Below are 25,354 nucleotides of genomic sequence, written 5' to 3' on the forward strand. Positions count from 1 at the left end.
AAGATGACAGATGAAAACAAGAGCTGGACAGTAAAAATAAGAAATTACAGTCACTTCACAGACTCCTGCGAACCTCATTTCACCATGCGTAGCTCACCACCATTTTGACTCAGGGAAGGCTGGTCACATAATAAAAACAATGACTCTTTTAAGCAACTATTACCACCATTTCTCATGGGCTGACATCAGTTGTTTTGACTGCATCAGAAATCCAATGGAACCATGCTCTTGGCGTCTTGCTAAGGTTAATGCTGCAGCTTCAGAACCAATTCAAAACATGGCTCTCCACCAAGACATCCACTGTGCCGCTGACTCTTATCAAATTCCCAGCCACACTTTCCCTGCTGCTTAAAATGCAGAGAGCAATTGGAAGTAATATGCTCAACTGTGTCAGACAGAGATCATTTTGATACTGTGTAAAGACTGGAAAAGCACAGGGAAAATGCACAAAAAGGCTCTTGGACTGTATAACTTAATCATGCATGAAAGAATGAAATACGGACACATTCAAGGCTATTTCAAAAACACTAAGGATTTTTTCATCCTCTGGTAACCCTGTCCAAGTTTTGAGCCTCACTGGGAGGATTGCATTGTTACAAAGCCAAGCTTTTATGAGCTTTGGCCTTATGTCTTGATGATTGGATCCCTTTATTGCCGAAGAATGGTTTTTTGCTAATGACCTTTGGTTACTTTAGCCTTAACGTAAAAACAGAGAACTTGAAAAACCCACAGAATGCTCAGTCTCTCTTTCATTGCAGATGACTCAATAAAAAAATCAAATAACTATTGTCTTTCATCAGACTCCATTCAAGTAAAAGTAATCACAGTAAAAAAAATAAAGTCAAATAAAAAAGAGAGAATCATTCCCTGTGCTTGTTTTCAAACCCCATCCTACGGAACAGATGTTGTTCATTCTGCTTGGCTGTGCTGAAGAAGAGCACCAAATCGTACTGTTTTCAGCCCAAATAGCTCACGCACAATTACTCTGCCGGGGATCTGTGTGCATTGGCACGTCACTGCTCTTCCCCCTTTGTTTTCTTAATAATTAGCTTGTGTTTTCACAGGGGGTTTATATGTGTGTGGGGAAGCCAGCCTTTTCAAGGCTACTTAATCTACTCCCTAGTCTGTCTCCTTTCTGCTCTCTGTCTCTCACCCTTCCTACATATCTCCTCCATTGCGTCTCTTCTCGCCGACATCACATTCCCTCCTGTCTTTGTCCCAATGCCCAGGGCCTGCATGATGAAAAAAAATGGAGGTTCAGGTGTTTTTGCTGCAGCTCATATTTGATCTGAGGAGCAAAGTAAATGATGAAAAGTGACACTGTTTTTTGCATCATTGGCCTTTTCTTTCCTGGAAAGCTTTCGGAATTCTTGAGAGGATCAGAACTGCGGTCATGGTGAGTGTTGGGTGACTTAATGGCAAGACATATTACGGCGTATTAATATTGACTGAATTTAGTTATGGCAATGACAAAATAGTGGAAAGTGCTTAGATCACTCATATTCATCATTATCATTGACATATCAACAGTCTATCTCATCTACACAGTTCACACACATCCATTTTGAAGACACTATGTAAAGTGTTTTCACATTTTCTACTCTGAAAAAAAAAAAAATTATTTCCAGAGAAATATTTAAACCTTTTTTATGCATAGATGAACTGTCCCAGCAGGCCTTTTTTTTACTTCCATGCCTTAATCTTGATCTCTGTTTAATGTGTGCCCAACACATAAACCCCACTGTTAAACACACTTCCTCTGTAAAACATGTCAATCAATATTGCCTGTGTTTGACCAGTGGTTGATGTGCTCTGTGTGAGCCAATCTCATTGATTTTCCACCTGCTCAGCTGCCCCGATCACCTTGACCCCCAGTGGAGTCTGCTTAAATGGCCCCTGTTAATTAAACTGAACCAAGCACATTCATTTGATAAGGTGCACATACACAGATAAAGACACACAGTCACTTACACACAGGTGGGAGTACCACGGTCGTCAGCTGGTAAGTGCACACGCTTTCGCACACACACATTTCTGATGCTACAGAAAAGCCACTGTGACTAGAGGGTCACCAGTTCAGTCCTTGAAACATCTGGGAAAATGTGAGCAAAGAAGGTGAATGAGTAACACTGCCGTTAACAGCTGCTGTGTAGAAGTGCCCTGAAGTAAATTATTTCCTAGACAAATGTTAAGATTGGATTTATAGGTGGTTATGTCTCTGCTGTATGTTACAAACACCTGAAGATATGTGCACACTCCAACATATTATACTAGCATGTTGCACATTTAATGGCAAGATTAGAGGATCCTGAACTGAAATATTTCAACAATGGACAATATGAAAGTATTATATATATAATATATAATATAAAAAATAATAAAATAATAAAATATAATATATAATTTAAAAAAAAAACTTGTGGAGTTTACAAACCACATTTCAAGGTCCAACATTTGTTTGTTTTTTGCTCAACTTTTATTTATTAATGTTTAAATATTTGTTATTAGGGAAAACTAATAATATTAGTGTTATGTCCACGACTTCAATCAAAGTTGCTCTAGTTGCCTACATTTTTCACTTAATAAAAAAACCCTTATTGCTTGAGTTAATGTTTATCCACAAAAGAGATAAAGCTTTGTGTGAGTATACTTTTGTGTACTCAAGTATACTCACACACGCCTGAGCATATCCCTGGCCAGGGCTGTCAATGAGACTGTGGGAATGGGGTCACACCTGCAGTGGCTGGCGAGGGTGATAAACGATGTTGCTTTAAACTTTGGAGGCCGTCATTTTTGGGGGCCGCTGTTTACCCTCTATTGAAGTATAATGGGGTCCTTTGAGGCCAAGAGCACCAGAGACAGAGGCTGCCCTCTGTCTGTTGTTTTGAAAGGAGGCGAAACCAGCCCTCGATTAGCTAATGATACATTCTGCTTCGATTTGCCATAATAGGACAGAGCAGCCCTCTGACATTAGGACAGGCATTTCCTCCTCTGGCTGCTTGGGAATGTTTTTCACAGCTTTCACAGGTCAAATGAAATAAACCAGTCTACGTCAATGTTTTTTGAAGATCCTGTTGCATGCCTGATCACTTTGTGATGCAAGTTAAGACATACATGTCTCTAACAATCTTTTCTTAAAAAGTGTGAATGTACATGTAAAAATCCCTCTGAACATATACATGTACAGCTGTTGCTAATCCACCAGAAGCTGGATAGCTCATGCTCTTCAGTCATCACCTACCACAAAAAACCTTTGTCTGCTATCTATCACACACATGCACACACACAAACACACACACACACACACAAGGGCTTTCATGCTAGCCTGGAGAAGACATCAGTAGATCCTCTTACCACCTTCCTTATCAGATGAGGCTGCATATCTGGGTTCTCCTCCTTATTTGTCTTTTAGGCCTGGAGCGATAATGTGACGCGAGAAAGACAGTCTAGACTGCAGCTGTCTCAGTAAGAAGCATTCCATACCTTCACTGAAAAGCACTGTAATCTGCCACACACACACACACACACATACACACATAATGATACCAAAACATCTACATGAGCAAAAACCGTTTGCACCCGTGCAGATACACTCACCCAGAATACACACACACAAACTGTATATGGATATTTACAGAGCCACACACACACAAAACAGTCAATTGGTGACAATTCAAGCATGCAGTTGTGTATTAGATCATGATTAGCAGGACCTGCCTGCGGTAAGTGAAGCGTTAGAACATCCGCTTTTTTTATAAATACTGTTTTGTCAGAGGATTTATGCCATTAATAACAACCAAAAGTCTTATATCAACTGTCACTCAAGTTTTCAGTTCTATTCTATACATTGTGATTGGACTTTTCATGCAGATTTGCAGTTATGAATAGACAATTTCAGGCAGTGTGTTTTTGCAGTGGTTTGAGGGTGGATACAAAAACCCAGTAAGTCTATGTATATACAGGCCTAAAGTTCTCTGTAGATTAAAGTTGGTGTCTTCACTTACACACTATGCACAGTATGTATAAAAGTACAGGAACACATGCCTACTTTCACACACACCCATCCGCACACATTTACAATCTAAACGTTTTACAATATAAACCACTTTATATTTTTCATTCAAAATGAAATTTTAAAAAAATTACTCCATGTCCTTTTTGAAATCAAGCCACACTTCCCTCAGCCAAACAAGCCCAGAGGAAAGTTGCGACCATAACAAATGGCTTTAAATAACAACCATGCATACGCGGCATTGCGGCTGTCATTCATCACGGCACCGCAGCTTAACGCGAGACTTCCCCAACAATTACTTCTGTCATTAAACTCCCTGCGTTGTTGTCGTTTCCTCGTGTGATAAGGGTGATTACCGGCCAAGCGAGGACTAATCTTCCCCGATCTGCTCTGCGGTACGAGGAGAGGAAAACCTCAGCTTGCCACTCAAGCCTGAGTGAAGGAGTTTACTGTACTGCTGTGTTGGACTGCCCCCCTCTGGCTGCCCGGTGAGCTGTTTTACAGGCTGCGCACTCCATCTTTCTTTCTGTCCATGTCCTTGGATGTTTAGGCAGCAGGATGGGGTATGTGGGACTGGTTTGAAATATACTGTAGGCTTTCATTGCATTAAATTGACACGTTAAAAAGCCACACATTGTGCAAAACTATTTTAGCGGGAAGAAGCTAACAGTGGGTTTTTGTCTGCACAGTCAGTACGTGCTGTTGATTTATTGTTGTTTTTTCTCTTTTGGGGGGATTTATCCTTTAATCTGAGCACATGGAGAACATAAATACTGCTGAACTTGCTGCTTTGTTTTAGTTTTTACCTTTAACTGCTAATTTTTTAGTGACCAGTTTTCTTAGGTGAAGCAGTAAAACAGCTCAACAGTTTAATTATCTCAAAGTCTAATAAATGTGGAAAAACAAGTACGAGCTTGATGTTTTTGACTTGAGTTAATTTAACATTGATCTTTTACAAAATTCCTTGTTACTGTCTCCTTTTAATGCTTGTAATTCATTGCTACTGCAAATCATTTGTTATAATGGCACCTGCAAAACACCTTAAAGTTGGTGTAAATATATAGCAGCAGGGCATATAATCTTTCTAGTTCCCCTGCAGTCCAGTCGTGTACAGTATATGGACACACTGCTACTCTCACAAGCTCTTTTACTCTCTCAGGCTACATCATTCACATCATCGTAAAAGTGGAGGCCCTTCATTGCTTTACAGTGCCCAGTGCTACCGTTAGCCCCAGGCTCTCACATCAAGGCCTACAGTCTCCTGCCCCTCAGTAGCAGTAAACCTCGGCTCTGAATGTAAGCACGAAGAGGCATGAGAAGGGTTATTGATGTGCCATAAACCCCATTATTTTACCGAGGGAGAGAGGAAACGACGAGTGTGGGGAGAAGTGGAGGAGCTCAAGCTGTCCATTTCCAGCAGGTGTGTATCTTTTGAGGAAAACTGAGGAGAAACAGGAGACGCTGTTCATGAGCTTGTTTTGTTGTTCATTTGCTCAGGAGTCTCATAAAAAGCAACAGGCACTGAATTCAGTTTGCAATTTGGACAAACATGTAAATATTTCCCAAATGCCTACAATATGTTTTTTTGATTTAGATCAGCCACTAACAATGAAAGCAGCATGCAGCAGTTTACTTGAACTGCAGTGTTTTTTTTTTGTGCATGAGTCCTTGGAAAAGTGCATGGATCCCTTTAAACCAAGAGGGTGTTATGTCACAGGAACTCCTGAACTTAGCAGAAGAAATGGATGTAATTTGAGTTGAAATGTGTAATATTGACAATAATAAGTATATATAATAAGTTACGCTCATGTTTGACATTTTAGGTTACGTTAGAATATCATAGTAGCAAATACCCATGTTGTCTGCATTCTACTAATAAAGATGTATGATCCAAGGAGGAACTAAATGGAAAGTTTTCCCAGTTGGCAAAGCTGCATATACCCTAATCTATTCAAGAATTTCCCTACAAACCTGCACACTTATATGATAACATGACTCTAGCTACTGTATAGAAAGAGAAGAGAGATTCTGACTTTTTAATGACACCTAGCCAGCTGCCCTTGTCTTCTTGCCCAGCTGTTAAGTTTTCCTGATACAACAGAGGAGACCCACTCCCATCTTCATGCCAGTTCATCCTCCTCTAAAACCTCCAGCCCATCTTGGCCTTCAAAGGTTTTACACAGAGATAGTGCACTCACACATACACACAGTGCATGTAGCCATTGTCCATGAGGAAAAACACAGAGATGTGGATTCCGTGACCTTGTACATGCCTACATGAGAAAACTTTTTTCACACACACCCATGATAAAACACACAAAAATCCTCGGGGTGAACATTTGTCATCTGGAGAGGAATCTACTGTCATGCTCTTTATGCTGAAGGCTTGGTTTGAAGGCATTCCTTTGGAAATTTATGTCCAAACAGCTGTGGTCTCATCCGCCTCTATACGAACCTAGAAGTCAACTTTGTCCTGGGAATTATGAGGGGGATCCAATCCATTACACACCTCCAGTCCATTCTCAATGTGCATATATGCATGTGTAAGCCATTTTCTGTGTGTCTTTGTACGGCCCTTAGCATGTGTAACGGTGAGCATTTCCCTGCTTTCACAGTGTGCTCGCAGCTGCTTAACTCCCTCCGTGTGTGTACACGATTGTGTGCATGTGCACGTGTGTGTATAAAGGATTCAGAGATGGTTTCGCATCCAGCTCTTTGATGGATGAACGGTTAGCCTCAAGCTTTGTGCATCGGAAGCCCATGGTTTAAAGGGGAAAAGCCCTGATTTCACATTGCAGCCATATGGAGTGTTATGCCTTCCTCTTAAAACAAGGTCCACGCCAGAGTTAAACAGCATGCGACAGCAACAGATGAGGTCTTCAAATGGCCACAGAGTCAGTAACTTGGAGTGACATCATCATAAAGCTGGCCTGCACCTGGGAGACACTTTCAAAACTTCATTTATTCATTAAAATGTAACTTACACACATTTAGTCTTTGGCACAACTCAGTACAATGACAATCAGAGACAATATGAGTTAACGAAAAACAGTGCCCAAGCTCGATTCTCTAAATTCCTATTTTATCATTTAAGCCTTATAGATGACAAGCCAACGCCAACTCGTTCACTGAGGAGTATTTCGTATTCCCCCCCCCAAAAAAACACTGGCAGGAGTAAAGTAATGCAAAGGATGGAAACTCAATGAAGTGTGATGATGATGTGATGTGTTTAGCAAGGTCGTTTCAAGGCCTTGCTCTGTGCATTTTTTCGAGATGCCATTACCTCACAGCCAAAACCCTCTGGGAGGTACAGAGGGATTTAAAGGAAGCAAGTAAAGTCAGGGAGTATTGAAATAAATGGAATGAAAAATGAAATATGCATTTGAGCTGCATCTTCTTTCTGATTTCATTTTTCATCTAATTACTGGAAATTCTATAAAATCTCAGAGAAACTGAACTAAGATGAGACTTAATGTAGATGGTTAAAAAGAAAAAAAAGGGGGGGGGGGGGCACTGCAATATTCTGATGTGTCAGATTGATCTGTAACAATGTGCATATCGTCATTAGGCTGCTGCACAATATCACTACTGATGCCACGAGAAGAAAACAATCACACTAAGGCAATGGTGGAAGACAAAGACAAAGAAAGTGAAAAGGACAAGTGACAAGAGGCTGACCTCTTGTTGACTTTCTGGTTTTTCGATAGATATTGAACCTGTGAGAGAAAAATAAGCAGCCCCAAAAGCTACTTTTACACATAAAATTAACTGAACTTAACTGATGTTTGAAGCTTGGTTTATTTAAAAGTACAAAAAATAATCATCCCACTTTAAAAGAGGAAACTGCATTAGCAAAATCTAAATAGTCTAAAAAAAAAGGAGGAAACCCCCAAAAGAAATCACATTAGTTTCTGATGGACAACCTGGTGGTCTGTGCTCCAGTCCCACCTGCTAACTGTTGAAGAAAGTGATTTGTCGCAGCGCTGCAGGGTGGAGAGTAAATATAAAGGAAACATTGTTATCATGATTAATCAGCAGCTCTGTCAGCAGGGCCAAGGTGAATAGAAAGTGGCACAAATGACTGCATGGAATTCCTGGTGTGTCGGACAGAAAAAAAGCTGCAATGTCAGCCACTTATTCCAAGGAAAGCCTATTCCTTCAAAAAAAACCTCACCATTCCCCGCAGTTTCAGCTGCAATCAAATACTTTTTGTTTTTAAAGTCTCTGGTGGACGAGGGCCTTCAGGTTTGCAAATCATAAAACATCACGTCACCCAGACACAAGATTTCCTGTTATAAATAAGATGTCTTTTTTGTCTTTTTTCCTCATAATGGAAAAAGATGTGATGAATGGAGTGAGTGACAGCAGGAGAGAAAAATGATGCAAGGAACGGAAAAAAAACATTCAAAGACACAGACCCTGTCCCATTTTCTGCCAGACTTGTGTCAGTTTTTGTAACGAAGTTTTTAGGTTTTACCATGCAAAACTGTATTAGTTATGATTGATTTATCTGTGGAAAACCATAAAACACATGCACAAAATAATAATATATATATATAAAAATACCCAGTCTCACAGTTGTCTGACAGCTTCTGCTGTTGATGTTTTCTTATCCTGTCCCAAACATGAAATTGAGTGACCTTTATTTATATCTCCATTTATATTTATAACAGTTTAACTTCTAAATAGTACAAATAACCTAAATTAACTGTATAAGCAAGGAATTTGCACATGTAAGCAAATATAAATAGGAAAAAGGGTCTAAAATTATTGTGCGACGAACATCTACAACACCATGTGCTGACAACCGCAATGTGATATATTTTGATTGTTTTTTCTCTTTTTTGTTGTTTTTTCTATATTTCAGCATCAGCATTGTCTCAAACAGCAAGCCCCCACTCTTATCTAACTGCAATTACACCTTCCTGATTTTCAATTTAAGATCTGTACTTTGGTCTCGAGTACAAATGGGATGAAAACTGCCAAATTTCAACACAGAAAGATGCCGACTGAGGCATACATTTTAGTTTTAATCCTGACTCAGTAAAACGTAAGGACAGATCAATTGTGCCTGGTGCTCAAACAGGTGAAAAGTGTGATTGGCAATTAAATGGAAATTCTTAAGACGTTCTTGGATGTTAGTGTGCTGTAAATAGGGACTCAAAAAGTAACATACACTTGCAATAGCTGTTCAGCTAGGATGACTTTTCATCATTACCTTAGCCCAAGTGCTTACTGACAATTTACCTTAAAATTATGTGTATTGCCCCGAAGTGTTAAAGCTATTTGGTACGAAGCAGGCTAATGCACTCTGGTGTAAGCACACTGCATCCTTTTAGGAGAGAGAGGAGTCTGGAAGAACTGCTGTTTCTAGCTTCATCTAGCCCGAGGAGCTCATTTGGTCTGATGCCTTTCACTCCACATAATGTAAACTTCCTCACCACAAGCTGCTCACAAACAGCATAAATAAACAAACTTGGGACAAAGCAGAGTTTGGAGCTTGTTAGGGTGCACAGTTTCAGCTTGTGAGTTTGTTTGTACAAATTTGCTCGCACAGTGACCTAACTCCTTTATACTGAGCACATGTGTGGAGGGGGCATAGGAAGGCGAACATTGCAAAGGGGGGGGAATTCCATATTTTTCCAATATGCAGACGGGGCTGTTCATCAGGCCAAGTTTGACACACGTCTTTGAAAAGAGTTAGAAACAACAACTTGGTGGAAAAAGTGAAAAGATGGAGTAGGGTGGATTGGCTAAACAAATGTCATTTTTGGACGGTGCTGCAGGGAGGATGAGAAAAGGAGAGATGATGAAAAGAATGAAAAGATACATTCCTGAGTATCTAACTCACTGCCTCACTGTTTCCTGGGCTTGATTAGAGGGATGCAGTGACTTGTGGGTACATTAAGATTAAGATCTCGGCTGTCCAGAGGGAATTACAAAGAGGAAGCAATATGGATGTCTTTATCATATGTGACATAGGTTTTTACAAAAGGAAGTCTCATTATGGTCTATGCTTACACTGTGAAGACGATAAGCTGAAGTACTGTTTGTGAGGCCATTTTGACCCACCCATTGTCCAGTGTGAATTACTACCATGAATTAAGTAATGCTGTGATTGGTTCAACAGTAGAATATATTCATTAAGTAAAACAGCAAGTAGTTGTTTGAAAAATGCTGGACTAAAAGTACAAAAAAAACCCCAAAAACCTTTATAAACAGCATTGAATTTCATGCTGTCGGTCTGGTCCAGATTTGACTACAAACTCTTAAAGATGATTATAATTAAAAAAATACCAGATAATTAATAAAAACTAAGTGTGAAGTGACTTTACTTTAACTGTTGAGAAAAACTAAATCAGCTGGCAAATCCATGATATTTTGTGCAAAGTAAGTACTAAACAAAACTGTTAACTACATGTAGTGGAATACTTAGGTACTTGAAGTTAGATGAACAGTATAAACATACTGTATAGGTTTTACGTAAAACAATGTAAAGTCCTTGTCAGTTCAGATGCTTAAATGTTGCCTTTTCATGAAATACAAAAACATTAAGCCAACCATCTTATGTTAATACACAATGGCCTTTTTACAAGTCTTTGAAAAGTCATGTAAGCCGTCATATAAGCAAAGGCTGCTGCTGAGCCACAACTATTTAACGCATGCAGAAAGGATGAGAAATGGCAATCAAACCTTTGATGACAAAAAACAAAAGAAACGTTTAAAGCAACCACTGACACACATCAGGAAAATCACAAGTATTGTTTTAGTAATGTAGGCTCAGTTATATTCAGCCCTCAGCCATGCTGAATAAGTGAGACAGCAACACAAAAAAATAAATAAAAATAAACTAAATTGAATTTGTAGTCTTAATTAATTTTATTTGACCTGAGCTTTTTCTGGCATGACAAAGGCCTGAAAGCTGCTGGACTATACTGAATTGGTTTACAGTAGAAATTATGAATTTATTAAATGTTTCTATAGCAAAAGGAAACAGAAGAACAGGAAATAAAACAACTACATTATCATATTCAGTTAGCATCTTTATGAAAAAGTCATAAGAGAAATAAGTCCAATGTTTTTTTTTTAATATCAGCACATGAGAAACTGAATGCCTGTTTTTAAACAAGCACACAGAAAAATCAGCTTGAGATTCATAGAATCATTTTCAAGATAAAAAGACAATAAAACTGCTCATGTTTAAAAGAAGGACCCCTAAAAATGACATTTCAATACTTGGGTGAACCAAATAACATTCACTTCTCATAAAAAACTAATAATTATGGTGATTTTGACAACAGGATGACATAATATTGCAAAAGTATTAGAGCATCATGTCCATCAAATTCCAGAGAAGTGTCCGCCATCAGTGTCTAGACATTTTCAGCCAATTCTAGGATGTGTGTGGTAAACAGCAGTCTTCTGTTTCTTGTACATTCAGCAACATTAGCTGCCTGCCCCGGGTTGTGACCAGTGACTGACTCAAAGCTATAACCTTGACTGGAAAGCAAGTCAAGTATATTTTGTTGTCTCATGGTGTCTTTTGTGATACTGGATGAGTGTAAACTCCAGCGTTCTCTGCACCGGTCTGTTAATTCATCTCTGCTTTGGACGTTTCGACTGCGAAGCATCAGATGCTGCATCCGCTGCTTTTTTCCTAGAGTCTTTATCCTTTGAATCATAGAGAGCATTCCTGAGAAAACGTGAAGCTGCCCCTTTGTCCAGACGGGCAGCTTTCTTTTTGTCAGTGATCTCCTTCACTTTGTTCATGTAGGTCCTTATTCGCTCCTAAAGAACAGAGTGGTGTTCAGAGGGATTAGACAATGCACATAAAAAGACAAACTATTTTTAAAGATAGTACAGAGAAAACATTTAGTACATACCAACTCCTGTTTAATTCCGTGCTCTCTGGGATTCACTCCTTGTGTTACCAAATACACTATAAATGAGACCAAAAAACAGCATAAAATCATCAAAGCAGATTAAATACAGACATCCTTTCACAATGTTACATGAAAGCAGGTATTCAGTCAATGGCCTTACGATGGGTCTGACATTTTCATTGTACTGTTGCTCTTTGCATCAGATAGCATACTGTATGTGCAGGAAGTTATTAAGTGTTACGATGTTGTCTAATTTAATATATAAATGGCATATCGATGTTTTTATGAATCTGACAAGCATTTTATTCTCTCATTCCAAACAATAGTCATAAAACTTACTCCAGAATAATGAATTGAGGGTGTAGGCAGACATCAGATCCAACTTGGCTTGATCCAAAGGATCCAGCTGTTGATAAAACAGATACACTTTAATGAGCATATAATGTGTGTGTGTGATCCTGTGTTCTTTTCTAGGGGCATCAGGTGTGTTTAAGCTGATTGGTACTCCATTGGGGTACCATTCTGGTCTTTTTTCTCTCCATCCTCCTGGCAGCAGACACTACACGCCAATTTCCTCCTTGTTTATTTTGACCAAACTGCCATTTCCTTGGTTTTTGCTTTTTCCAAACCCTTTTAATTCCAAGTAATATTTCCTTATTGCCTTTTTGTTGCCCATAAAGGAGAAAATGAATACAATAATAAACTGCAACTTCTTGCCTTTATAAATTATGCTGTTTACTTCATAGTCTTGTAATATGATAATGTGCCAAAATGAAGTAAAACAAGGTGTCTAAAGTTTAGCACTATTAGACTGATCTGCTAGGTACACAACACAAAAGGACCAGGCTCTTATGTTCTGACTGTAAGTTTACTCTGCAAAGTTATGTGTTTATGAATACCTTAAAAAAGATTTAAGGGTTTGTTGGTCAAAATGCTTTGGCTCCAAAACAGATTGGTGGCCTACTGATGGATATACCCTGTCTCAGCCTAGTGTGATATAGAACAGCTCCTTGGAAGCCTTCAAATGATATGTTTCACCTGTTCTTAACTTATACAAACAACAAACTTAGTTTGCATATTACAGTGACAATATGATAATGTACAATACATCAGGTTTTTCTCCCTTTTGACATTTTGAATTACTACATAAGGAAAACAACATGTGCAACTAACAATACGAATTATTTGTTTTTGTCATTTAGGCAGTATGTGCATGGATATTACTCTTTTCTGTCCCTCAAAAATCTAATATTTGGCGAGTCACATGTTCTCCTTGTAAAAGCTTAGCTACCCTTTGCAACGGGTCATTTCTGGGTATCGACATCAGTTCCTCCAACATGGTTTTGACAGAAGAAACCGAAGAGTCGAAGGCTGCGAGCTGTTCGTCTATCTCGTGGGGGTAATCCTCAGTTCGTATGTCCGCTGCCATTTTCCTGTTAAACAATTAGTGTCATTCAACGTTAGGAGATTTATTTAGCACTGGCTGCAGACAGTAGCAGCAAGCTCACATCCTCTGTAACATTAGCAGCATCACATAGGTAGCTAAGCTAGCACATGCTGCTAACACAATAGCCATAAAGGTTTATATAAGAAGAAAAAAAGTGAGAATTAATCATTTAGTGAAGCGATGCTTTTTTTTCACTGGTTTTGAAGCACACATTAATTCTCAAACAACTAATCTAAACAATATTTTATATTAACGATGTCTGTTTTACCTTCTCACAACACGCTTCCGTCGAAAGGAAATGACGTCGTCTGCTCGTCGATGAAGATAGCTTTTGAATCGTAGCTTCCGCCTTGCCCGTTAAGGTAAAACATAGGGAAAACGTAAAGGACTGGTTTCAGTTGTCTTTTTTTTAATCACGTATTGTTGTGAAATGTAAGAGTCAATTTTAGAGAACAGGTGTAAGTCTAAGAATGATGTGGACTTTGATGTGGTGGGGAAATAAGCTGTTTAAAACAAAGTTCTATCAAAGGCTCTTTTTAAAAACAGTTATTTAGAATCTGGAGTAGATTAACCAGGTATAAGAATTAGATATTAGATATTCTATAACTGTATTCGTGAAATAAAATTCAATATTCAATTTAACTGCTGCATGTCTTCATGTGTTGTGCTTTACTGTTTTAAGGATACACAACACCTTGTCGGTTAAGGGACAATAGTTGAAAATTTGCCATATGCCTAACATCGGCACGTTTTAAGTGATGTTAAAAAATGAATAATAAAAAATATGCGGAATATTATTCCTACAATTATTTATGCAGGAAACGGATATACATTTTCGCTGTAGCTTTCCCCTTAAAAGCTTCGTAATTTTTCGGATCTCTGCTGCCGTCTGCTGTTTGGAAGAACATACACGCAAGTTACCTCAGAACATAGTCATAAATTAAACAATTCACTTATTTTGTTTGATAGAGATGTGCGTGCAGGTTTCAAACGCCTTCAGTATATTGCTCAGCTTTCTGCCGCCCTATTCCTTCTGTACAAAGGCGTCTGCATTTCCACAGAATTGTGTATTTTAATCTTAATCCCAAAACACACAAAAAATTACATGTTCTGATTATGACTTATTTGTTCTTAGTTATAACATTTTGTTTGGGCTTTTAAAAATCTTTATGCGATTAGCTACTACTATGCTAACAGCTAGTTAGCGTTAGCGGTAACTTGATATCTCGTACTTACCTTACTATGGTAACCCGGGGTAAACACCTCAATGCTGGGATGCCAAACAGTGTGTTGGGAGCTGTGCCTACGTGGCCGAAGACACGTTCAACCAGCCGTGAGAGACGAGAGACTTTGAGTCATGGACAACTGTGATTTGAAGAAGCTTTGTGTCTGTGGTGGAAAGTTGCATCCAGCTTTTAAACCAGAAGTTACAGACTACAAAGTGACAGTGGAGAGCAGTGTGGCCCAAGTGACTCTGGAGCTGCTTACTAGTGATTGTGCGGCTTCTTACAGTATTGTGAGTAGTGTCCAGCAAGAGGTTACTGCAAAGGTTTTCTCTCTCTTTCACATTTAGTGTGATTTTTCTTTTATATTTCAGCTTTTTGGTGATGGCTCCAGCACAATAACAGTTAATGAAGGGTTAAACAAAGTAGAAATTGAAGTGGTAGCTGAGGATGGTACCACGAAGAAATACCGTGTGGAAATCACCAAGCTGTCTGCAAAGCTCGCAGAGCTCAGTGACCTGACTGTAAAAGCAAATGTCTCACTTCATCCTGCATTTTGTGCCAAAGTCTATGAATATAATAGTTAGTAGAGACTTTTTTTCTATTTCCATACCTTTAAAATTATATAATAAATGTGTATTTGTAACACCATAAAAAACATTTAAAATGTACATACAAGTGCAAACATGTCCAGTGGTGGTAATTTGGTATTTCAGAAAAAGTAATAAAAGTATAAATATAAAAGATAACTGTAGAATAACTGCTTATAACTGCTGAATTTCGCTCTCCCCTCGTGTAAATTCTTTCCCAACAGGTATTGTTCCCTTTCACTGTAATTCGGTGACCATGCATCCTGTGGTGCCTGACAAAAACATAAAATTTACTGTAAATGGGGCAGACGGCTCACAACCAGTCTGTCTGAATTTTGGAGACACCGTGGTGGAGATCTCAGTCTGTTCACCAGATGGCAGCAATTCACAGGTGGGACGAGACATAAACTGGATGAATGCTTCTACTGTAATAAGACTGGTAGTGCTGATGCGGTGTGTGTGTGTGTGTTCAGTTTTAACAGTTAATTGTACTTATTGTATTTAAATGTATTGTCACTTTTATAGAATTGCAGTTGAACTCGTTTTTGTCTAGATACCTGGCTGGTACGCTACCCTATTACTTCAATTTAAACTTTCACATAGACCTTTAGTTGTTCCACATTCATCAATAATGGAAGCTAACTTAAAGACAGATTATTTGGATTTTTTTAGATTTTGAGGCTCTACCATCCTGCCAGAGTGGTTGATTTAGTTATTAGGTAATACACTAATGTGTCTCTCACTCTGTCAGGTGTACACAGTGTTGGTGACTCGAGAGCTAATTCCCATTGCTGTGACCTTCATTGATGGGAAGCAGCAGCTGGTCTATGAATGTCCAGTATCCCTGACTGCTTTTTATAGGCCTACATCTGTCAAACACAGGTGAGATTGTTGTAGTTGTAGTAGCTGCTTTAATATATTCACATTAATTTTTAGCAGAATTTGTCTGAAACTAATGTTTTACTATAAATGCAGTTGCACAACAAAAACAACCAACAACCAAATTCCTAGTTTTTAAAATTACAAATGTACAGTTTCTCCTCAAGAAATGTTTATATTTTGCATCTGTTTTTGCATATTTAGCATATTTTGCATCTTATATTTTGCATCATCATAGCCAAGATGAAACTTTTTTGAAATTTGATGAAAAATATTAATAAATATGATTTAGTGTCGCTGCAGTAGCCATAGACTATGCATATGCAGCCTGCTGTATTTTCAGATCAACAAATACCATTTTTGTTTTTGGATTTGCAGTGACCCAAAGCACGTCTACTCAAGGCCTTATATTGAGATGTTGGCACGAAGAACAAAAGTTGACCCGCTTGGAAACTGTCCTCTTGGAGAAGGTTGGAAGGTTGATGAACTGCTCCTTGACAGCGACATGTCTGCTGCACTGGTCAAGTGCTTCTTTATTTACAGAGGTGAACCTTGGAGCTTTAGCTCTTCTAAAAGATTTATGTAAAGCAGGCAAAGCTGTTATTTGTTCAGTGAAATGTTAATGGTTTGAGCAACACGACAGCTTAACATCATTTCTGTCTAAAGCCTGACAAAGACAGTGGTGTATAGAGGAAGAAGGTAATAGTTTGCTGTGTTCCCTGGAACATGGACGTCTCAGTAATTATTAAATAAAAGAGACATTTTATTTGCGTGGTTGCTTTCAAAGTACTTCCCTTGCTATTTATACTGTTACACAGTTAGCATTTAAATATTTCCCCTCTAGAGTTACACTATGCAACGTGCTCCATTCACGACAATTACCTGAAGGGCTTTAAAGCAAAGCTGTTTCGCAGCAGGCTGAGGGAAGGCTTGGCAATGCAAAGAGGACTAATTTACAGTCTCAAGCTACATTAAATTGTACGCTGTTCCTATAATATGCTAGGAAGGAACATATCTTACCTTTTAGCAGCTCTGATGTGTGATTTCCTTTGTGTCTTTGATGTTGTTACAAAGGTTGTGACAGTGTGATGAAACTGTCAGAGCTGGGGTCACACTGTCTGGGCTGTCCATACAAGCCCATAGGGAACTTGGATGCAAAGGTCAGTTTGAAAGATTAAACAATGTTGCCAATTGAATCAACTCATCCTTTATTTAGAAGCCAATACCCCCTTGATAGTTACTGAGTGCTGACTTGCAGAATGGAAGTATCTTGTGATTGTAACACAGTCCGGGGTGGTTAAAACAATATTAAACAAAATCAAACAATACATGCAGTGCATGAGTGCAGGTTTTATGGACAGGATGTAGAAATGGGTTACTGTTCCTTGATTACAAATGACAGACGGCAATGTAGATGCGCTTCACCTGTGTTGATGGTCATTTTCAGGATGTCACAGAAGCAAACTGGTATAAGCAGCACTTTGCATCATCCACTGGTTTGGAGGTAGAGACTAAACACAGTTTGGAGGTAATAAATGAGTACTTTTTTTAATTTATTTTTTTGTATTTATCTAAACACTCATAAAACAAAATGAGTTTTTAGGGCTAAAGTTTGACAGTATTAGATATCCTTGTTTGTGGATTTCTAAGTAACAATGTAATGAGCTACTCTTTTCTGTTTACACTTAACTGCTGAACTTGCTTTCTTCATGGATGGATGAATTTACAGGTGCGTAACTGGGAGCAAAGACTACAAATGACAGTGGGAGAAGATCATGTTGAAAAACTGTGTGCCTTGGCCCAAGATTACCTAAAACTCTACCGTCAACACCTGCCAAAACCAGGTATATAAAACTTTCCAAACCACAACTATTAATTGTAAATTTATGGGAGCCATCTATGGGAGAAGTCCTGAAAAAGATAATGCTGGTTCTGAGAAAGGTGTCAGAACACATGCATTGCAGTTTGTTGAGTATGGGGGTGCGTAGCTGCAGACCGCGGGAGCAGTTTCTTATTTCTCTAGTATTAAAACCATGCTGATGCTAAATGTGTATTACATGTATCCACATAAACCCAGTTGTAGACAAACACTGACAGCCTTCAGTACAAACAATTAGACTGAAAAATCAACTCTATCCTGACAGTGTTCTTACAAATATAGGCAAATACTTTTTGTCTTTATCAGATGTGTTTAAACTGTGAATGAGAATGTTCTCTACTTCTTTACTTTTTACGCAGGAGATGTGTTGCAGTATGAGGATGGCCTGTCTCCTCTGCATAGTCTGGAACAGGCTGCTGTCCACTATGCATCCGCTATCAGACTGAGCTCCAGGGATGCCAGACTGCACTTCTCACTGGGTCTCGTTCTGGAGGAGCAGCACTATGCTACAGGAATATATGGCCTGAAGAAAAAGGTAGTGTTAAGAAAAATAAGCTATTTTCACTGATGTATTGTGAAGTTTTGCTATAGTTGTAGCAGAACAAACATTATTCATGGATATTTTTATTAGAATCCTTTAATTTTAAGCACTGACACACTTGAAAGGTTCTCAGTACAAAATGTCTCCTAAATGTGACTCTTAGAATCCTGACTGAAAAACTTGGCTTTCAGATCCATGTTTCCCCAGATGATCTTTTCCATATCCTGCCAATGCAAATACAACTGAAATGTCCTGTTAAAAAAACAACTTTACAATCTCCAGGTTGACAGGGACAGAGATGAATTAAGTGATGCCAAATCAACAGCGCATCAGGATGACATCCTGGCCGTGTGCAAACTCCATGGTTTCCTTGGCACACCCACAGTGGAGAACCAGCTGCAGGCCTTGGATAAAGAGTATCATCAACTCAAAGACCAAGGACAGTCCAGCAGAGCAGACTATATTCAAACACTCTACATCTGGCTTTCTAAGAAAATTGGCAAGGTAATTGTATCAGAGCTTACCATTTTTGCTGAAATATTTTTGAACATTGAAGCTTACTTTCCTCTACCTGCTCTAATTAGGAGAACGAGTGAAAGAAATGTCAACAAGAGTTTTTATTTTATCAAATACTGCTTCCTTGACTTACAAAGAAAATAATCAGAGAGATTTGTGAAAGAAATCCATCAAGCAAACTAAAACCATCTATATGATTTGAATCAAAAAATGTCAGCCCTTCTTATTGCTTGACAATAAATCTGTTTGTGATGTGATGACACCTGATGTATGATTTATAAGTTAGGTCAGTGATATTATAATCACTGCTCACCGTGTATTTACACAGGCATTACAGTATTCACACAGTTTAAAAGACAGTAATAGTTATTGGTTTGTACTTATTGACTGCATCCGTTACCTCAGAGTATATAACAAAAACGACTTTTATTTTACCATTTAGCAAAATAAGCAGATGTTTTAGAAAGCAGAATATTTTGCCATTTGCCATAGTAAGACAGACTCTATGACCTTATATATGACCTGATGAAATAAATATGAAATATATGAATATTCTGAACTATTACTACTAACTATTACTACTAACTACTACTATATTCAGAAACTGTCACAGGTTATGGATATTTATGCTTAGTTATGGATTTTGATATAGCTTGATGTGTAATGTAAGAGACCATGTTACATAGCTATTTTTTTACAAAGCTGTTAGGATTGAAGCATCTGCTAAATTCGTCATTACTAAATGGCAGATGAAATATTACTCCCTCCTTATTGTTGCAGGATAGCAGTTCAGCTGTGCATGATGAGGAGAGCTGTGTCCACCGAGCTCTAATGAAATACCTGGACGCCTGGTCACTGAGCCCAGACAACTGGGAGTACAATCTCCATGTAGGAAGGCTCCTGCTACTGCAGGGGAAGAAAAAGGAGGCTCTGCAGCACCTCCAGACTGGCCTGGCACTGTGCCCTCTACATCCTGCACTCCGGTCGGGTCAAAAAAGGATTGCAGCAAAAAATATGTTGTGTCAGTAGCTATAATAGTAATGACCATGATTAATTCCAACGTGTCCACAGAGCTAGAAAGTTTTACACAAGGATCTCTTATTGGTTCCTTGCTCATAGGCAAAGTAACTGAAAAATGGCCTAAAAAGAAAAGTATTCATGCTGTTCTATAAAAAGTGGTCTATCTTGAAACCAAGAGTTTAGTTTTGTCTTTAACATCTCTAATGTGTTGCTATCATTCTCTCAGGTTCTTTACAGGGCTGGCTCTGCTGCAGCAGAAGCAGAAAGCATCTGAGGCCACAGAGAAAGAGGCTGCTCTGTTCTTACAACAAGGACTGGAGCACTTTGTCAGCCAGCGCTGCAGCAAGAGGTGTGCATGTGTTGGAGGCGGATGCATTCACTGAGAGAGGGAGACAGTGTGAGGGCGTTACAGTATTAGTAATGTACCAGGATACGACAGACAGAAAGAGAGTGGAAAAAGGCTGATATAGTCTACTGAAAAACAAAGAAATGGCATCTGTAGTGTTTCCAGTACCTAGGTTTTTTAAAGCAAAGTTTACGTTCAGTTTTCCACTGTAGTAGTTGAAAAAGTAGTAGTTGAAAATAACAGCTGCTTAATTTTGCTCTCTGTGATTTACAGTTAAAAAGCTTCTGCCACTGCCTTTAATTTGTATGTTTCGCTCAAATATGTATTAAACATAGTCATCACACTACAGCCATTCTTTTTTGTGATTTTGTCTACAGCTGGGTGAAGCAGGAATCATCAGACCCTCTGTGCAGTCTCAGCACACAGTTTCTGCGAGGTCTTCTCACTCTGGGCCAGCTGCAGGAACAAAACACACTGTCTGAAAAGGCCATGAGTGCTGAACAGGTCTATCACACGTATGTCCACATCAGAACTTTTGTTCAAGTTATTTATTGTTTCCTCAGGCAGTAGTTCAGTGAGAGGAGGAGATGTTTAGTGTTTGTAGTGGATCTGAGCTCCAATTAGCTGTCTCTCTCATCTTCATATCGAAGGTGTGATTCAAAAAAATGTCTTAATCAACATTCACAACATTATGAACCCGTTAAATAAGTGTTAAAGCAATGCATCAAAGACCCCGTCTGTGCTTGTCTCTGCTGTAGTGTAGCAGTACTGACTGCCCAGAGTGTGAGTCAGTGTGTGTGTCGTAGCGAGGTGAGCGGGCAGTTGGAGTGGGTACTACTGGATGCTCACTTTGCCTTGCTACAGAGGCTAATCCAGCAGGGTGAGTGCCAGGCCAAGGCTGGCATAGAGAAAGGGTGTCTTGTGGCAAAGCGATGCCAGGCCCTCACAGCTCTCATATGTCTCACCTCTGTTGCCTCCTGTCAGGAGCTGCTGGACATGCAAGAGAGGGTAAGACACCAATTGGGCAAGAAGAATACAAAATGTGTATTTTATTTGTACTTTAAGTTGGTTTTGTAATGCTCTTATTTTTCTTTTTTGAAAAGTTGACAAGATCAATCATTGCTGCCCATGTTTTGCATTCCTGTACAATAAATCACCATAGCGACAACACATACTACCTGTTACATCCAGAATTATCTGGTGTAACCTATAAAGCAGACTTGTAGTCCCCCCCCACCTCCCTTCTGTTTTCTACAGGCATGCCAGCTAGCAGTAATGACAACACCACGGGACAGCCACGCCTTGTGCCTCTTGGGTCAAGCACAATTGGCTCAATATGACAACGACCCAAATTCAGAGAAGTCAAAGGAAGCCATAACTGATGCTTGCCTCAGCTTCCAGGCCAGCATTCAACTGGAAAACAAGACTCAGAGAGGAGAGCCACCTGAACAGTTGTACAGTGAGTCTGTTTAGTTTATTGCTGTCTTTGCCATTGAGGTCACTAACTCAGAATCACAACTGGCTCACAGTCATGGAAATCTTATGCAGGACATTAGTTTCATGACATATTCAGCTTTATACAAGATTTTCATCCAGGTAATTCCCAATTAATAAATGTGTCCCTATTGTTCATGAAATGCATTGAAGATTGATGATATCTGTTTTTGGAGTGAACTTTGTGCTCACATTAGCTATTCCCTGTTTGTTCAGGACAGAAGTGGTGGCAGGACTGGCAGAAGACTAAAAAGGAGAAAGCTGCCAAGCAGCCAAACACAAAACAAGTGGGAGTGAAGGGACCTTCTGACATCAGTGTGGCCAAGAGAGTTGCTGGGCAGGGCAAGGGAGGGCCTAGACAAGGGGGGATAGCAGCAGCTGTGATTAAAGCCCCCATTCCTCCCCCTCCAGCTTCCACCAGGGGAGGCAAAGCTTCCCGGCCCCCAGCCAAACTCCCTGCAGCCAGGTGAGTCATGCTGGCAGCCTTAGACAAACGTTTGGCAGACCTTTTAATGTGGATGTCTGTGGATGTTTATTCACATTTATTCATGGATAATTTCCTGTGGATCCAAACATTTTCAGTTGTATCATGTTCTATATTTATAAAAAGTACAAAGTTTTACTTTTCTTCCATTCGGGCAGCTTTATTGGAACATATTTGAAGTTATGACTTAAAGGTTAAATATTAAAACATTACAGATCCCAATTAGCTTGAAGCCTTAACTAATAGAGTATATGTAACAAAACAAATCCTAACCATACTACTCTATATATTCTAGTGTGTGTGTGTTTGTGTGGAACTGATCAAATCTTTGGCATTACAGTTTCATTCATTCATGCTTAGATACTCGTGTCCACTCTGAATTCATATTTTAAAATAGGTAACACAGAAGATCAAAGAGACTTCCCAAGAATGTTCATTTGTTTCAGCACCCAGTTGTCTTTGACATGCAAGGCCTACAAGTGAGCATCTTGACTAAACCAGTTTGGACACTTAGTGTGGCACAGCCTTTGTCTGTATTCTTTCTTCAGTGACAAAAAACAAAAACAAAACACTAAACTGTATCAGATTTAATTTTATACTGTTCAAACACAGAAAAGTGTACTATAAATGCCACTGTCAAAATACAGAAAAATAAAATGAAACCAAATGAAATTTATGAGTGCAAATTCCAAATTTTAAAATTAGTCCAATAACTCGTATCAATTTAACCACAAGTTCTCATCATTATTATCGCGTGTGTGTGTTAACTGTTTTGGAAAGAAATGGTGTAAAACAATGTGAAACCAATAGAAAAGTCTTAACATCTTTGTAAAAATAGACTTCTGCTGTGCTACGAAGGAGAGGATAAAGATCAAGTGGATGCCAGTTCTATTAAATGCATCTTAGCAATCAAGAAAAACAGTTTGTAAAACAATGTGGAATATCTAATTTTGTAATCCAATTTAAGCTGTTGTATTATATCTTTTCTCCTGTAGGGGGAGAACTGGAGCAGCAGCTACACCCCAGCTCCCTGCCAACAAGTCTAAACAGGACTGTCACCCAAACACTGTCGAGGCACTAAAGGGTAAATGCATGACAGAAGCTCTGAGAATGCCACACTAGTTTTTTAAGTTTGAGTGAAAGTGAAACAAATCTTATATTTAAACTGAATAATATACTGTTGCAATCATACTCAGGAATATGTGAATATTGCATTTCATAAAATGAAGAATTGATAAAAAATGATATATGAAGTAGTTGAAATACTACTTTAAACACTTGACATACTTCTACCAATGATGTGCTTTGTCTTTAATTGTTTGTTTACATAATGTTGCAAATTTCAATTAAAGTTCACTATAAAATAAATTGAAACTCTCCTTAATATTTTTTCAGCTGTAAGTATTGTGATGTCACCTCACTCAATTTCAGCATTAGAATATTAAATGGATTAGGAGATGTAAAATAAAATAATACATATATAGTGTTATTGTGAAACATTAGTAGCATATATCCTAAAACATGTTATTCTTACTGGGTCTGTCAAAGGAGCTAATTATACTTGAACTTTAGTTTCAGATCCTGCAATAGAAGACAGAGACAGCACGTCAAGTCCAGTAAACGGCAGTTCTCACATCTCCCGGCTGGGTCTGGCCCGCGCCTTGTCCCGCACTTTAGACACCCAGGACCAGGCAAAACAACTCTACCAAGAGGTCATTTCCATGGCACCAGGGGTCAGTTATTATCTGCTACATGTAGATTTAAGGCATGTCCTCAGTGCCTTTGCAATGCATATATAAGTGAAGATCTATAAAATGGGGTAAATAAATAAGAATTAGGATAAAGTCGAAACTACGGCAGATACTACTACTGTAACTAATTTAGCAATTGGCGGGTTTTTTATGTGTTTCTTTAGGTGTCATTTATGATGGTTCCATTTTCGAGTAAAAGATAATAAAAAAAGAAAAAACCACCATGCAGTTATATTCTAAAACTAAAATTCCAGTATGAAAATACGTGCCTTTCTACTGTAGATTTGGCCTACAGTGCCTTGTCTATCCCTACATTCATACTGTCATCATTTTCAAAGCTGTTGGCAAACTTGTAACACATGTAATCAGGATAGAATGTGGTTAATGAATTAACTGGTTGTCCAGGTTCACGATGCATACATTGAGCTTGTGCAGCTGGTAGAGCCGTCAGACCCTCAGGCTGCGGTAGAGGTGTACTGCAGATTCCCTCTGAAGCCTGTGGCAGAGCAAAGCTTTGACGATGCCTTCATCACGGGAGAGATTGTCCGCATGTTGATGAACCTGGAGCAATATGACCACCTGCATCTGGGTCCCAGCCTTGTAGCACACGGAAAAGTCCTGGGCCTAAGTGATTTCTATTATCTTTCTTCCTATTAGTGTTATCAAGAATACAGCCATAGTAACATCAGAGTAACTTCAGTATAATTTTATATATCAGCATGTATTTTTGTTTTAGCTCATGGATTAAAAAAAACATATAAAAAAAATGCATTTTATTAATGGCTGTGGATAAAGTAGTGTTATACTGACTGCAGCCAAGCCCTTGTGACATGCTATTTATAAAAGCATGGCATTCACATATACCATACAGTCCATACATGCAGCATGTCAAGATAAAATAAGTTGACTATGCAGAGGACAACTTACATTTTTCAACAGGAAGTTTCACGTATGTCGTGACGTATTTTTGATGTACTTATCTGTGGCTGTGTTTGTAGGTTGCATAGAGAAATATATTGACATTTTGGAAGGAAAGTGCATGACCAAGCTGCTGAGGAGTGTCTATGCAAGGATTCATGACAGAGAAGAGGATGATCCGGATCTACAGGACTTCTTCAGATTCAGATGTTGGATATGATGATTGTTCCTCTCTAACAAAAGATTGTTTAGCCTGTGCCAATAAGACACATTTCCTTGAGTGGGAAAAATACTTCCTGTGTTCTTTTTATTTAATAAAAAGCCGTTCATAATTGACAAATTTTGAAAACAGACATTCAACAATTGTGTAA

The 25,354-nt window shown here is 38.8% G+C and overlaps 2 protein-coding genes across 2 annotated transcripts; one reads left to right on the forward strand and one right to left on the reverse strand.

The window, feature by feature from the left end:
• Positions 1–9,962: 9,962 nt before the first annotated feature.
• On the reverse strand, positions 9,963–13,709 carry c1d (C1D nuclear receptor corepressor). Its single transcript, XM_067513680.1, has 5 exons — positions 13,611–13,709; positions 13,187–13,328; positions 12,235–12,301; positions 11,896–11,951; positions 9,963–11,800 (listed from the first exon to the last, which is right to left on the reverse strand). Exons 2-5 carry the CDS (start codon positions 13,322–13,324, stop codon positions 11,609–11,611), a joined length of 453 nt encoding a protein of 150 aa, XP_067369781.1. The 5' UTR covers positions 13,325–13,328; positions 13,611–13,709; the 3' UTR covers positions 9,963–11,608.
• A 338-nt stretch (positions 13,710–14,047) lies between these two features.
• On the forward strand, positions 14,048–25,294 carry LOC137131833 (uncharacterized). The gene is made up of 20 exons (XM_067513636.1): positions 14,048–14,858; positions 14,940–15,147; positions 15,380–15,546; positions 15,907–16,037; positions 16,413–16,579; positions 17,109–17,194; positions 17,482–17,562; positions 17,764–17,878; positions 18,273–18,448; positions 18,737–18,958; positions 19,751–19,953; positions 20,217–20,339; positions 20,714–20,851; positions 21,095–21,344; positions 21,594–21,795; positions 22,047–22,296; positions 23,310–23,398; positions 23,887–24,047; positions 24,471–24,693; positions 25,064–25,294. The coding sequence occupies exons 1-20, from the start codon at positions 14,700–14,702 to the stop codon at positions 25,201–25,203; spliced, it is 3,291 nt and encodes a 1,096-aa protein (XP_067369737.1). The 5' UTR covers positions 14,048–14,699; the 3' UTR covers positions 25,204–25,294.
• Positions 25,295–25,354: the final 60 nt, after the last annotated feature.

This window comes from Channa argus, chromosome 1 (genome assembly GCF_033026475.1).
Source record: "Channa argus isolate prfri chromosome 1, Channa argus male v1.0, whole genome shotgun sequence".
NCBI lineage: Eukaryota > Metazoa > Chordata > Actinopteri > Anabantiformes > Channidae > Channa > Channa argus.